This window comes from Rattus norvegicus, chromosome 3, assembly GCF_021556685.1.
Source record: "Rattus norvegicus strain SHRSP/BbbUtx chromosome 3, alternate assembly SHRSP_T2T, whole genome shotgun sequence".
NCBI classification, from domain to species: domain Eukaryota; kingdom Metazoa; phylum Chordata; class Mammalia; order Rodentia; family Muridae; genus Rattus; species Rattus norvegicus.
In genome coordinates this window covers 114706184-114721122 of record NC_141536.1, presented here as the reverse complement: position 1 = coordinate 114721122, position 14939 = coordinate 114706184, and the positions used below count along the sequence as shown (strand labels likewise).

The 14939-nt window shown below is 43.7% G+C and overlaps 1 protein-coding gene across 3 annotated transcripts in view; it reads left to right on the top strand.

Annotated features, from left to right (window-relative positions):
• Positions 1–14939, top strand: part of Nphp1 (nephrocystin 1) — a 55669-nt gene that overhangs the window by 22049 nt on the left and 18681 nt on the right. The window contains 6 exon segments of one of the 3 annotated variants that reach the window (NM_001314004.1): positions 873–1033; positions 1651–1693; positions 2639–2723; positions 6356–6450; positions 8497–8625; positions 13927–14001. In NM_001314004.1, the coding sequence (NP_001300933.1) occupies positions 873–1033; positions 1651–1693; positions 2639–2723; positions 6356–6450; positions 8497–8625; positions 13927–14001 (588 nt within the window). 3 annotated transcript variants of the gene reach the window in all.

The following is a 14939-nucleotide window of genomic DNA, read 5'->3' as shown; positions in this document are numbered from 1 at the left end:
ATACACAGCGTCTAACTGACTTCCGTTGCGATTGGTTTCCATTGAGTGCACATCATCTTAGTAACAGGGTATATAATCAACTTGGGCATGAGAAAGTTTCCTAGTAACAGCAGAAACAACATATGAGAAAGTTTCCTCATAATATTAGTAACAGAACAAAATGACAGGTTAGCCAGGTAATAGTTACTTAGGCCTTAGCATTCTACCTAGGCCTTAACACTCCTTGTTTTCTATTTATATCATTCCTTATTGAATATAACAGCTGTTATAATATTAATGAAGATATTATCCTTTAGGCATATGTATTTGATATTTTTGTTGGCTTTCATCTGTGTGTATTTTTGTTAGCTAAATCTGTCAGTGTTGTGTTTCCAGTTATGACTTTTGTTTTATATTTTGTATTACTTCTAAAGAGTGTCCTCATTCCAAGACTGATTTTTTTTCCAGAACTTTTACTGATTTCTCTTAATTTTTAATTTAGACAGGTATATAAGTTAGACTTGCCTTTCTTCTCCTCCTCCTCCTTCCTCTTTCTCCTCCTCCTCTTCCTTTTTTTCTTCCTCCTCTTTATCCTTCTCCTTCTGCTGCTGCTGTCTTTTGGTTTTTTTTTTCTCTTTTTTCTTCTTCTTGAACAGGATCTTGCTATAGCAACCATGCGGGGCTAAAACTCATGATCCTCCTGACTCAGAGTCCCAAGTTGTGGGACTACCATGCCTGTATGTCATTTTTTCCAAATAGTGACATTACCAAACACATGTTACAAGCTTTACACACAAATATCCTCATCTAGGCTGAGTACTGAGTACTGATATTTTTGTTGTTTGATTTTTGTGTTGGCCGAAAATCACTTTTGTATGTCCACAATTTCTCAGCCCTATAATAAAGAAGACAAGCTGGAATCAAGCGAAGGCAGTGAGGAGGGTGACGAGGAGGGTGTCGGTGAGGACGGTGAGGATGGTGAGGACGGTGAGGATGGTGAGGAGGACGTGGAGGTGGTGGATGAAACTGCAGACGGAGCCCAAGTGAAACAGAGGTATGAAATGTGAGAGGGCGTCTGGGTGGCTAAACCTGTGTGTACATGTTCAAGTATGTGTTAGTTCAAGTATGTGTTAGTGGGTGTATGTGCAGGCATGTGCATGTGCCTGTGTATGTGTTTGTGAGGGAAACCTTGGATAGTGTACCCCAGGAGCTATGCACCTTGATTTTTGATGTTGGATCCCTCTTGGGCTTGGGGCTGGCTAATTAGGCTGGGTAGACAGTGAGCCCCAGGCACCTTGCTATCCCCACCTGTCCAGCTCTGAGATTAAAAGACACAGCACCATGCCTTGCTTTTTATGTTGGCTCTGGGGTTTTGAACTCGAGTTCTCACACTTACTTGGCAAACATCTTACCAACTTAAAGCATCTGCACCTTCGGGAACTTTTGGCTTTAATTTTACTGTTATAAATAATTCAACACTTTCTTGAAATGGAAACAAATTTTGCTACTTTAATTTTGTAATTCTTTTAGGGCATTTAGTCCTAGTTGGGCCTCCCCTGAGAAGACCATTAAGTTTTCAGGGCTGATTGGTGACTCCACACTTGTTTTTGACTCCTGGTTGAAATAGGCCTAACTGGTCCCTGCACTGACCTTGCTTCTCTGTCTCCCTAGAACTGATTCCCACTGGAGTGCGGTTAGAAAAGCTATCTCAGAGGTTGGTACCTCCTGTATCCAATTTGTGTCTAATAATATTGATGTATTTGACAAGTAAGGCTCTCCTTCCGCTTTCCTGGGCCCATGATGCAAATAGCATCCTCATTAAGTCGTTTGTATAAGAAGGAGAGAATCTCGTCTGTGATATGATTTGAGAGCTTGGAATTATCCTGTGTTCCTACATTAATTTTCTATCATTTTGGAATATGAAAGTTGAGCTACTTAAAAACATTTTAAAAGACATCAGAGTAAGCAATTACCCACAATTTGTCATTCAGAAATTATGTAATACTGAAATTTCTCCCAATCCCATAAGTCAGCCTCTAGCAGTGTAGTGAGTGTCTGTCCTCACTCCTCATCCCCCTTCATTATCAGGGCTGCTGTGAGTGGGTGGGCAGTGCTCACACACAAGTGTTTATTAGGTGCTCTGGTCACCATTTGTTCAGTGACATGTGCTGTGGACCTTGACAGGACTGGGGACACTTTGGTAGCTAATTTAGAACCCAGAGTTCCGTTCTCTAGTCACTATGAGAAGTCACAGTCATTAGGAGAGACCAGGGTTCATAATGGGTTCCCCCTCTAGGAATTTGGGCTTGCACTACAGTATTTTGTTTTTCTTTTTCTTTTATTGTTTTAAAGATTTATTTATTTTATGTATGGGAGTACACTGTTGCTCTCTTCAGTCATACCAGAAGAGGGCATCAGATATCATTACAGATGGTTGTGAGTCACCATGTAGTTTATGGGATTTGAACTCAGGACCTCTGGAAGAGCAGTCACTGCTCTTAACCGCTGAGCCATCTCTCCAGCCCCCACTGCAGTATTTCTTACTTCACAGTCTGTACTGTTTACATTTTCCTTGGGTTGCAGTAACAATAGTAACAAAAGAGCTACAAAGGCAAGAAGAGGAACAGCAACAAGTCTTTCATTTTCTTCTCTTCAGCAGATAAACACAGTTGATGTGTTAGCCACAATGGGAGCCATTCCTGCAGGGTTCCGGCCTTCCACACTCTCCCAGCTGCTGGATGAAGGTAACACCGGCTTTCAGTCTCTGTACCCTTGTAGTTCAGGAGTCAAGGCTGAATTCTGATTCTTCTATAGTTGTCCAAACAAGTTTGTGTGTGTGTGTGTGTGTGTGTGTGTGTGTGTGTGTGTGTGTGTGTGTGAGAGAGTGTGTGTGTGAGAGAGAGAGAGAGAGAGAGAGAGAGAGAGAGAGAGAGATCCTGTGTGTATATATGCCAAGGACAGAGGTCAACACCATGTATCTGCCTCAACTGCCCCCTACCATATTTTTATTTTTTTTTTATTTTTTTTTTATTAACTTGAGTATTTCTTATATACATTTCAAGTGTTATTCCCTTTCCCGGTTTCCGGACAAACATCACCCTCCCCCCTCCCCTTCCTTATGGGTGTTCCCCTCCCAAACCTCCCCCCATTGCCACCCTCCCCGCATAGTCTAGTTCACTGGGGGTTCAGTCTTAGCAGGACCCAGGGCTTCCCCTTCCACTGGTGCTCTTACTAGGATATTCATTGCTACCTATGGGGACAGAGTCCAGGGTCAGTCCATGTATAGTCTTTAGGTAGTGGCTTAGTCCCTGGAAGCTCTGGTTGCTTGACATTGTTGTACTTTTGGGGTCTCGAGCACCTTCAAGCTCTTCCAGTTCTTTCTCTGATTCCTTCAACGGGGGACCTATTCTCAGTTCAGTGGTTTGCTGCTGGCATTCGCCTCTGTATTTACTGTATTCTGGCTGTGTCTCTCAGGAGCGATCTACATCCGGCTCCTGTCGGTCTGCACTTCTTTGCTTCATCCATCTTGTCTAATTGGGTGGCTGTATATGTATGGGCCACCTGTGGGGCAGGCTCTGAATGGGTGTTCCTTCAGTCTCTGTTTTAATCTTTGCCTCTCCCTTCCCTGCCAAGGGTATTCTTTTTCCTCATTTAAAGAAGGAGTGAAGCATTCACATTTTGATCATCCGTCTTGAGTTTCCTTTGTTCTAGGGATCTAGGGTAATTCAAGCATTTGGGCTAATAGCCACTTATCAATGAGTGCATACCATGTATGTCTTTCTGTGAGTGGGTTAGCTCACTCAGGATGATATTTTCCAGTTCCAACCATTTGCCTACGAATTTCATAAACTCGTTGTTTTTGATAGCTGAGTAATATTCCATTGTGTAGATGTACCACATTTTCTGTATCCATTCCTCTGTTGAAGGGCATCTGGGGGGTTGGGGATTTAGCTCAGTGGTAGAGCGCTTGCCTAGGAAGCTCAAGGCCCTGGGTTCGGTCCCCAGCTCCGGAAAAAAGAACAAAAAAAAAAAAAAAAAAAAAAAAAGAAGGGCATCTGGGTTCTTTCCAGTTTCTGGCTATTATAAATAAGGCTGCGATGAACATAGTGGAGCACGTGTCTCTTTTATATGTTGAGGCATCTTTTGGGTATATGCCCAAGAGAGGTATGGCTGGATCCTCAGGCAGTTCAATGTCCAATTTTCTGAGGAACCTCCAGACTGATTTCCAGAATGGTTTTACCAGTCTGCAATCCCACCAACAATGGAGGAGTGTTCCTCTTTCTCCACATCCTCGCCAGCATCTGCTGTCACCTGAGTTTTTGATCTTAGCCATTCTCACTGGTGTGAGGTGAAATCTCAGGGTTGTTTTGATTTGCATTTCCCTTATGACTAAAGATGTTGAACATTTCTTTAGGTGTTTCTCAGCCATTCGGCATTCCTCAGCTGTGAATTCTTTGTTTAGCTCTGAACCCCATATTTTAATAGGGTTATTTGTTTCCCTGCGGTCTAACTTCTTGAGTTCTTTGTATATTTTGGATATAAGGCCTCTATCTGTTATAGGATTGGTAAAGATCTTTTCCCAATCTGTTGGTTGCCGTTTTGTCCTAACCACAGTGTCCTTTGCCTTACAGAAGCTTTGCAGTTTTATGAGATCCCATTTGTCGATTCTTGATCTTAGAGCATAAGCCATTGGTGTTTTGTTCAGGAAATTTTTTCCAGTGCCCATGTGTTCCAGATGCTTCCCTAGTTTTTCTTCTATTAGTTTGAGTGTGTCTGGTTTGATGTGGAGGTCCTTGATCCACTTGGACTTAAGCTTTGTACAGGGTGATAAGCATGGATCGATCTGCATTCTTCTACATGTTGCCCTCCAGTTGAACCAGCACCATTTGCTGAAAATGCTATCTTTTTTCCATTGGATGGTTTTGGCTCCTTTGTCACCCCCTACCATATTTTTAAGGCAAGGCCCCCTACTCAATTTGGCTAGACTTGCTAGCCAGGAAGCCCCAGGGATCCCCTGCTTCTGTACCCCAGCACTGGGATACAGGTGAGTGTCACTGTACTGGTCTTGTTTTGCCTGGGTTCTGAAGGATAGAACTGAGGTCCTCAAGCTCACATGGCAAGCGCTTAGCTGATCTGTCTCCCCACAGGCGAACCTCACCGTCTTGAGAGTGCATATTTTCCTCCTCCTTCCCGTGGCTGCACAAACATGACTTCTTATTTATTTGCCCTTCCCTGTATCTTCCAACCTCTTCCCGCTTTCCTCCTCCTGGCACTTGCCCCATCAGTGCTTCCAGGATTCCTAATCCTGTGGCTGAAGCCTTAAAAGGTGCACCCCAAGCCCCAGCCCTCTGAACCAAAGCCTTCTGTGTAGTGTTCGCTCCCCTGTTTCTGTCTCCTTGTCTGTTCTGGGCTTTCCTGGTGCTTGAGAACTGTCCATAAGCTGCTGGTGGCAGGTGCCTCCTGGGTACTGAGCTGGTCAGTGGTCCTTGGAGGTCTTCTTGACGTTACTTCTGATGGAATGGTTCTTCCCTGTTCTAAAATGCCCACCCCTTTCCATCCTTCCCAGAGATGCTTGCCGTGTTGGTTGGTTTCCCCTGAAACCCTTCAAACTCAAGTGTGGACTTTATCAGTCCCTTCACTCCCTCCAAGCTAAGGCGGGAGAGCATACCTCTCCCGTTCACTGTTGTGTCTCTGGCTTTTAACATAGCACTTGACACAGAGCAAGGGCTCCAGAACTGTTTCTTGAGTAAGTAGAGCTTTCTATTGTGGAGGCAGAAACAAGAGGGCAAGAAGTTCAAATCATTGGCTTTATAGAGAGTTAGAGGGCTCTTGTATTTATAGGAAACATTGTCTCAAAAAAATAATTTAAAAAAGTGAAACCAGTTATGTAATTTCCCCCCTCAAATCTCTAAAAAGTGATTACAGATTTCTTACATTTTGCACACGTATTTGAATACATCATCACTATCATGAAGCATGTTTTTTGTCTAACTCTCTTAAAGCCGCCTTGAAGTGATCTTTCCTTTTTTTTTTCTTTTTTTTTTTTTTTTTTTTTTTTTTTTTGGTGTGTGTGGGGGCTTGGGGGGTGTGAGATTTGTCCTGGAACTCACTCTGTGGACCTTGCTGGCTTCATACTCAGAGATCTGCCTGCCCCTGCCTCCTGAGTGCTGGGATTGAAGGGGTGTGCTACTACACCCAGCTAAGGTGATCTTTGCATCTTGAAGTTCTGTGCCTTGTTTTACTGTATAAACATATCGGTACAGCCATCTCAGGAGCTGAGCTCTAGTGAGTGCGTGGCTTTTCAGTGTCTTGCTCACCTTGTCGTGTCGCAGCATGGACTCGAATCTGACAGAATAAAAGAGTGTTGTTTCAGCAGGGGGCCGCTTTCGAGCAAGCTACTTCTTGCAGCCGGAGCTCACGACATCACAGCTGGCCTTCAGGGATCTAACGTGGGATGCCAAGACAGGCACGGTACGTGTGGTCACTGTTGGCAAGACAGCGCCCGGGGTCTCTCCTGTGGCAAGTATGTGCATAGCATGCAAATTGACAAGTACATTGCAGAGAACACACTCTACTTCTGGAAGATATTTTATAATTCAAAACCATACCTCTACTTTATCTTTCTTTTTTTCTGTTGTTTTCTTTCATTACAAAAGAAATAATTCTAACTTTATATATTAACCATTCCTTTTTTTAATCATTTCTTACTATATAATTCCAACTATCCTGCCATTTTTTTAAAAAAGATTTATTTTATTTTATGTATATGAGTACATTGTCACTGCCTTCATACACACCAGAAGAGGGCGTCAAATCCTTACAGATGGTTGTGAACCACCATGTTCACATGTTGCACACATGTTCCCACATGTTGCTGGGAATTGAACTCAGGACCTTTTCAAGAGCAGACAGTGCTTTTAATCGCTGAACCATCTCTCTAGTCCCCTGCCATTTTTTTTTCGTGTGTGTGTGTGTGTGTGTCTGTGTCTGTGTCTGTGTGTCTGTATTTGACTGCATGAATATGTGTATAACATGTGTACCTCGTACTTGCAGAAGCCAGAAGAAGGAATTGAGTCCTCTTAAACTGGAGTTACAGACAGTTGTGAGCCACCATGTAGGTGTTAAGATTCTAACCCCAGATGTCTAGGAGATCAGCCAGTGCCTTAACCACTGAACCGTCTCTCCAGCCCTCTCTCTTTACCTCAGTTTTTCATATGTAAAAATGTGGTGTTTAGAATAATAACAATAATTGCTTGAACACAGAGTTATTGTGGGAATTGAATGATAAAGAACAGCATTTGGCATGTAAGAACTCAATAAGTGTTAGTGCTACAGTCCGGTGAGGTGTCTCTGTCGTGGGACTTTGCTGGGGAGATATTTCTGATCACCCCTGATAGAGAAGGCCATGACAGACCAAAGAAATGATTCCGTGAAGTCCACTGTGAACCAGTCCATCTGTGGGGTCACTTACAAGAGCATGGGTGACTTGTGTAGCTTTGTCACTGAAAAATCACATCTCAGCATGGTTGGTGGCTTAACAAAAGCTCAACACACACACACACACACACACACACACACACACACACACACACACACACACAGACACAGGAATCCATAGGCAACTACTCCACCAGGCCTCCCCCAGCCCAGCGGTTATTTAGTTTTTATGGCCTCAGAAAGGGGTGGTCATACTTGAAGTTTCTAGTGCTCTGATAACAAAGCAACTTGGGGAAGAGGAGACATTTCCTCTTACCACTCTCAAGACTCCCTGCATCACTTAGGAAGCTCAGGGCAGGAACCTGGACACTAATGACTTGTCCCAGTGCCAACCTGTGCATGCCCACACACATCTTACAGAATGACTCAGAGACAGATAAAATCTGTGAGTCCTGTGTGTCCTTTTCATTGCAGTTTATAAGTTAATTAAGAAAAAAATGTGCAGCTTTCAAATGTACCTCCATGAAAATTTACCTCAAATGACTGGTTTATATTTTAAGTGAACTTCACCAAAAGTATGTTGTGCATATATGCTTGTGTAAAATTTTTTTGTTTTTAGTCTATATGTCTTCTTTTTATTCCTTTGCTTGCTTGCTTTTTTTTCCCTAAAGAATTATTTGTTTATCTTATGTATATGAATACACTGTCTCTGTCTTCAGACACACCAGAAGAGGGCATTGGATCCCATTACAGATGGTTGTGAGCCACCATGTGGTTGCTGGGAATTGAACTCAGGACCTCTGGAAGAGCAGTCACTGCTCTGCTCTTAACCACTGAGCCATCTCTCCAGCTCTTGTTTGCTAATTTTTTTTTTAAAAAAACAGAATCTCATGTAGCCCTGGCTGGCCCTGAACCTCTGGTCGTCCTGCCTTTACCTCCTAAGTGCTAAGATTTCCAGAGTGTATTGCTACACCTAGCTGTGTTTGTATGCTTAAGCTGTATTTCTAAAAGATGATTTAGAAATGTATTTTGTTTTAAATAATAAATAAAAATAAATTTTGTGCTTAATTTTCCTTTCAGATCATGTCAAGACCAAGTCGTGTTTCATTGATTCTGACCCTATGGAGCTGTAAAATGATTCCTCTCCCAGGAACAAGCATACAGGTCCTCAGCAGACACATCCGCCTCTGCCTGTTTGACGGCAGCAAGGTAGGAGCTAAATCCATGAGAACTGAGTCAAGTTGCCCTGAGTACAGTAAAAGAATTCTGTTAGTATCTATCTATCTGTGTCTCAATCTCTATAGATACATTGAGCAGCTACTGCCTCCTCTCCCCCCAACCCCCGCTCACTCCCTCTGTATACACATATCCGTATACAGGCACCCACACCACACATATATAGTGCACCCCACACTGCTTCTGATTAAGTAGGTTTGACTCCCGGCTCTTTGATTGGTGAGTGTGGTATTGTTACATCACAGATAATGTATTTAAGGTTCTAATGCTTATCTCCTGCTGTTATCCTCAGCTGGGACCTAACTAGAGCCCTACCGTTTTGACAAATACATACATCATTGTAACCAGCTCCTTAATTAAGAAAACAGCACCACCATGTCTGTACAAAGCCCACCCTACCTCTCCTTGATTCCAGAGACTCTTTCCCCAGTCCCAAACAAAAGTCAGAAGGATTTTTTTTAAATAAGTATCTTTTATGAAAAAATTCTTAATGCCCAGACAGACATTTGTAGCTTTAACTGCAAATACTGGATAGAATAAAGACTCAAGTCAGTTGCCCAAACTACCAACTTAAAAACCTAGGCATAGAAAACTGAGAATCAAAAAATCAAGAAGATGAAATTACAGAAATTAATAAAATAGGAGAAAGGATGAACCAGAGAGAAAACATTAAAAAATTGTTTTGTTTTTGTTATTTTTTGTTTTTGTTTTTAAGAAGCAAATTGAAAGATACATTGTAAGTAAAAGAAAGTGGTTTTTGGTTTGGCTTGGGTTGGGGATATTTTTCTGTTTTTTGTTTGTTTGTTTGTTTGTTTGTTTGTTTGTGTCTTTTGAGACAGGATTTCTCTGTGTAGCCTTCGCTGTCCTGGATTTGCTTTGTAAACCAGGCTGGCCTGGAACTCTCAGAAATCTGTTTGCCTCTGCCTTCCAAGTTCTGGGATTAAAGATATGTGCCACCACTCCCAACTGAAGACAGCTGTTTTTAAAGACAAAACAAAACAAACAAAAAAACAAATTACCAATATCTGAATAGAAATTGAGTCATTAACACAGATCCTTCAGATATTAGCAGGCAGTTTGGGATCTCACAATCAATTCTGTGCCAGCAAATTTTGTAATACTGAAAGTGTTTCTTTGGAAACTATAATTTAATGAAACTAAAGTAAAAATGAGTAATGTCTGTGTAAGGAATAAAAGCTTAATAAGAAATCTTTCTCTAGAGAATACTCTAGGCCTACATGGCTTCACTAATGGCTTACTCCCAGCATAAAAATTTTTAGAACCAATCTCATATGAACTTCTTGTATAGAACAGATATGAAGAAAAATATGCTTATTTCATGATGCCAAAGAGTTACATAAAAAGAGAGACACTGCATGACCAGTATCCTTCATGGCCATAGAAACTGAATTCTAATCCAAATACTCAGACTGAGCCTAGGGGCATAGGACAGACACCATCCCACAGCCAGGGGAGTCCCTTCCAAGAACTCAGATGTGTACAACTATGCAGCTAACACTTAACACTTGACAAGCAATCATTGTAATCTGTCATATTGGCAACACATACACGCATGCATGCACACACGGGCGCACACACACACACACACACACACACACACACACACACACACACAAAATGACCAGATGAACAATAGAGAGCTCAATAGATGTCAGAAGATTTGGGAAATCTCAAGGCCCACTTGTGATTTCTAAGACTTTCTAGAGAGTAGAAATAGAAGTGATGTCCTGATTTTGTAAAGTGCAACATGAAAGCGCAGTGCCGCATCGGCAGACTTAACAGGAAAATGTCCAACATTTCCTTAAGATCAGGAACAGCTCAGAGATCTGAGAGGGAAAGGGGAAAAGAAGATAAGTCAAATGTTTGCATAAACAAGACTTGGACAAGCCCTTCAGAAAAAAGAAATATGCTTAGGAGCCCAGTGTTTGTTCTTGACCACGTGACAGATTATCTGGGAAATGCAAAAATAGACCACAGAGAGACAGAACTCAGTGCTCTGTTCAAGAAGCCCACCCTCAAATGAAATACTACAGGTAGGTCCGAAGTCGGAAGATGGAGAAGACACGCCATTGACATCAGTCCACGGAGTAGATACTCCACAGTGACAGTGAGGAAATGGATCCCCAGGAGACAACAGTCCCAGGTGTGTGCACAGCCACTGGAACGTCAAACTGCATAAAATTAAGCCTATATAGACCCGAAGAAGGACATGAGCAAAGCTCTAAGTATGTTCGGAAACGTTAACATCTGTCTCAGCAACATAGAACTAACTTTAAAATAAGAATCTAAAAGAATGAGTAACACAAACCAGACCAAATGATGCACTTCACCTCAAAACAGTATGGGTCCGTGAGGCGGCTCAGCAGACGGAGGCTGAGCGCCATCCCTGGAGCCTGCATGATGGAAGGAGAGAATCAAATCCCACAAGCTATCCCTGATGTCCACACGCATCCTGTGGCAAGAGTGTGCCCTACCACATACCCCCCCCACACAGATAAATAAATGTAATAAAGAAAATGTTAAAACCAGTAAAATACACATGCTTTTAACTGTATGTGGAGTGTGCACCAAGACAGGTGGACAGTCTTGGGGCAGAACACAAGCCTAGATGAGTTTCAGAGAACTAAAGCTCATGTAATACATGGTCCTTGAACACATGGAATTAAAACAGACAGTGATGAGCGGGTTCACCTTCATCGTCTCCTGACCAGACTTGGAATGACCTAGGAGACATCTCTGGTTATGCATTTGAGAACGTTTCCAGAGAAGCTTTACTGGAGAGAGAAGAGCCACACAGAATGGGTGTGGCACATCCCATAGACGGAAGTCACCACCGAGTGGAAGGGGAGGATGAACTGAGCAGCAGCATTGGGCGCTCTCTGTCCCCGACCCCAGCTGAGACCATAGTGTGACCATCTGCCTCCAGATCCGTGAGCAGGATGAACCCTCCTTCCTGGAGTTCCTGCTGTCAGTCATTTGTCACAGCAGTGAGGCACACAGTGACCGATGCCATAACAACAATAGAGACCACAGTACTTGGTGAGCAGCAGACTTCTCAGTAATCCATGGGCCGCAAGAGAAATTAGAAGAGTTTTGTACTCAACAAAGTATGAGATGTTGGGTAAACATGGGTGGGGGTGGGGGGTGTCTTGCCCTAAATGTGTACCTTAGTAAAGAATTCAGTAGGCAAGGAGACTAGGCCAGACGAAAGGACAGAACAGACAAAGGTCCTTTAGGGGAAAAAACTTCGGAACTAGGATCCCAGTGTGACTGGGTGGAGGGAGCAAGAAGCAGACACTGAGGGGAACTGGGAAATAGCAGCCAGGACAGTGTAAGCTGCAGGCTGTCATCGAGGTTTAAGTTGGATCACTGTCCTAAAAACAGTGAAAGGCACCGGAGGAGGTGGCATGGTTAAGGGAGTATAAGTAGACCCTTGCGGGGTCAGAGGCTTGAGACTGTATGGTAGTCAAGGTCAGCCGACTGTCATTGTCCAGTGAACAGAATATGAAGCCAGCTCACTTAAGATTAACCAGCTCTACCATTTGTTGGCACGAGACCTTGACCAAATGACTTACTTGACCCTGCTCACACTGTCCTCAGGCTGATGTGGGGATTAAGGGAGTTACCAGTTCAGCACTTAGAGCAAAGGAATGCTATGTGGGTGGGCTAGGGAAACAGGAGGGATGTTGGTTACACAGCGGGTAGCTTCAGAGGCCAAATGTGGTGGGCTAGATGGTGAGGGCAGAGTGTGCACCAGGCAGGAGGTCTTAAGGCTTCCGTGTGACATGGGTGAGCACATCCTCTCATTGATCCTCATTTCCATGTTCTCTGTAGAGAACCACTGCCAGTAAGTGACACCGGTGACTGCCTTTTAGTTAGTTAGTTTGTTGTTTCAGAGACAGTCACCCAGCCACACACTCCCAGACGCACATATCATAAGAACTGGGATCCCGACAGCTTTATTTTATTTTTGTCTGTCTATCTTTCTTTCTTTCTTTTTAAAATATTTATTTTTATTTTATTTATATGAGTACACTGTCATTGTGTTCACACACACCAGAAGAGGGCATCAGATCCCATTACAGATGGTTGTGAGCCACCATCTGGGAATTGAACTCAGGACCTCTGGAAGAGCAGTCAGTGCTCTTAACCTCTGAGCCATCTCCCCAGCCCTCTATCTTTCTATCTATCTATCTATCTATCTATCTATCTATCTATCTATCTATCTATCTATCTGAGACATTGTCCTAGTTATGTATCCAAGGCTGGCCTGGAACTTTTTCTTCCTTCCTTCCTTTCTTCCTTCCTTCCTTCCTTCCTTCCTTCCTTCCTTCCTTTCTTCCTTTCTTCCTTTCTTTCTTTCTTTTTTTCTTTCTTCCTTTCTTTCTTTCTTTTTTTCTTTCTTTCTTTCTTTTTTTCTTTAATATACATGGGTGTTCTGTCTGCATGTACATCTGCATGTCAGAAGAGGGCCTCAGAACCCATTATAACTCAGGACCTCTGGAAGAGCAGTCAGTGTTGTTAACCACTGAGTCATCTCTCCAGCCCTTGGCCTAGACTCTTTAAGTGTTGCCCAGGCTAGCCTGGTATTTGTCCTCTTGCTTCTGAGATTGCATGTATACAGCTCACTCTGTTCTAGTTTGAACGCATCAAAATAACAGAACATAAACAAAAATCATAGACATTAACTCATGAAATTGGATTGTAGCAGATTTCCTGTTATAGGTGTATCTAGTAGGAATGCGTGTCTCCATGCGGTTTACTTGACTTCTCCTACAATAAACCTAAGACTGTCATAAACAAGAAGCCCTGCTGTCAGAACCAAGCAAGGACATGTTGCTTATAGAGACAATGTCCCCACGCAACCCAGTTCTCTGAGAAGTTTACCAAAGCCTGAAGTGTCCAAGGAAGCAGGAATGCTGGAAAAGAGCCTGGGACTTTCATCTGCATGCTACATTCTTACTGATTTTCTCTTGTGGGTGGAGATGGAGCTCGGGGCCTTACATGTGCTAAACACATGCTCTACACTGGACCCTCGATGCCTGCTTTGTTTTCCCTTCCTTCTAGTCTTTTGCTTTTCCATTTTCTTTGTCCTACACACACACACACACACACACACACACACACACACACACACACACGTGCGCGCGCGCACACACACACACACACACACAGGGGGCCGGGGGGAGGCAGCTATTGTTGGTGGCTTGGGATTCAGAGGTGCAGTAGTTTCAAATGAAAAACCTCTTTCAGGTCCTGAGTAATATTCATACAGTCCGTGCCGTGTGGCAGCCTAAAAAGCCAAAAACATGGACCTTTTCTCCTCAGGTAAGTCCTCTGCTGAGGGAGATCCTTCAGCTGTGAAGTGTAAGGTGCATCCAAGGCTTCCAGCGAGTAATGCATGGGACCTGCAGTGCACAGGGCCAAATGGAAGTCTTTGTAGTCTTTATCATCCTTTCCGATCCTGCCAAGGGTCCCTCAGGTCTGACTCACCGAAGCTGTGACCTCAGCCTCCTGGTGGATTTCAACTTCAGGAAACGTCCCTCCAGAGAGCAGAAAGCAGGAAGGGAGATTAGGATTGGGGGTGTTTTTCAAAATGAAGTCTTCCAGCTGTGCTAATGACACTCAGGTATTTCCCTCGCAGAGAAATCAAAGGCAGCGCCTCCGGGACTGTGTTACACCCCGATCCCGGTGAGGCTGCAGTGAGGTTAGAGCCCCTGAGTCAGTTTCACATAGACTAGGGAGTCTTCGTGTTCTTTTTACACTGTTGTTTGTGGTTTGCTTTTTCCCACCTTCAAGGACTCCTGGCTTCAGCGTTTACCTTCCTCCCACAGCTGACTCCTTTCTTCCACTGCACCCTAGAAGCCCTTCAGTTCCCTTCTTCCTACTGAGTCAGGTCTTAGCACAAAACAGGTCAGGGAGAGGGCACAGCCACCTCTTGATGTGACTCGTGTCCTCACTGCTCTGTGGCACATTTCCTCAAAGCCCTCTGTTCCTCACGCTGCCTCCAGGGAGCACTGCTTGTCCTTCGGCTCAGACCTTCACAGTTTGCTCCCTCACCTCCGTGCAGCCTTACAAGTAGGATTCCCTGTTTTCCCAGGAGGTGAGGGTGAGCTGCTGGGAGGAATAAATATGAGTGCTTTTCTTGAATGAAGCCGAGCACGTCGCAATCTCTAGTTATGTGCGGGTTTACATGTGCATGTACATCCGTGAACGGTGGCAACATCCACTACTCATGGACACTGGCCTTGGACCGGCCACATGCA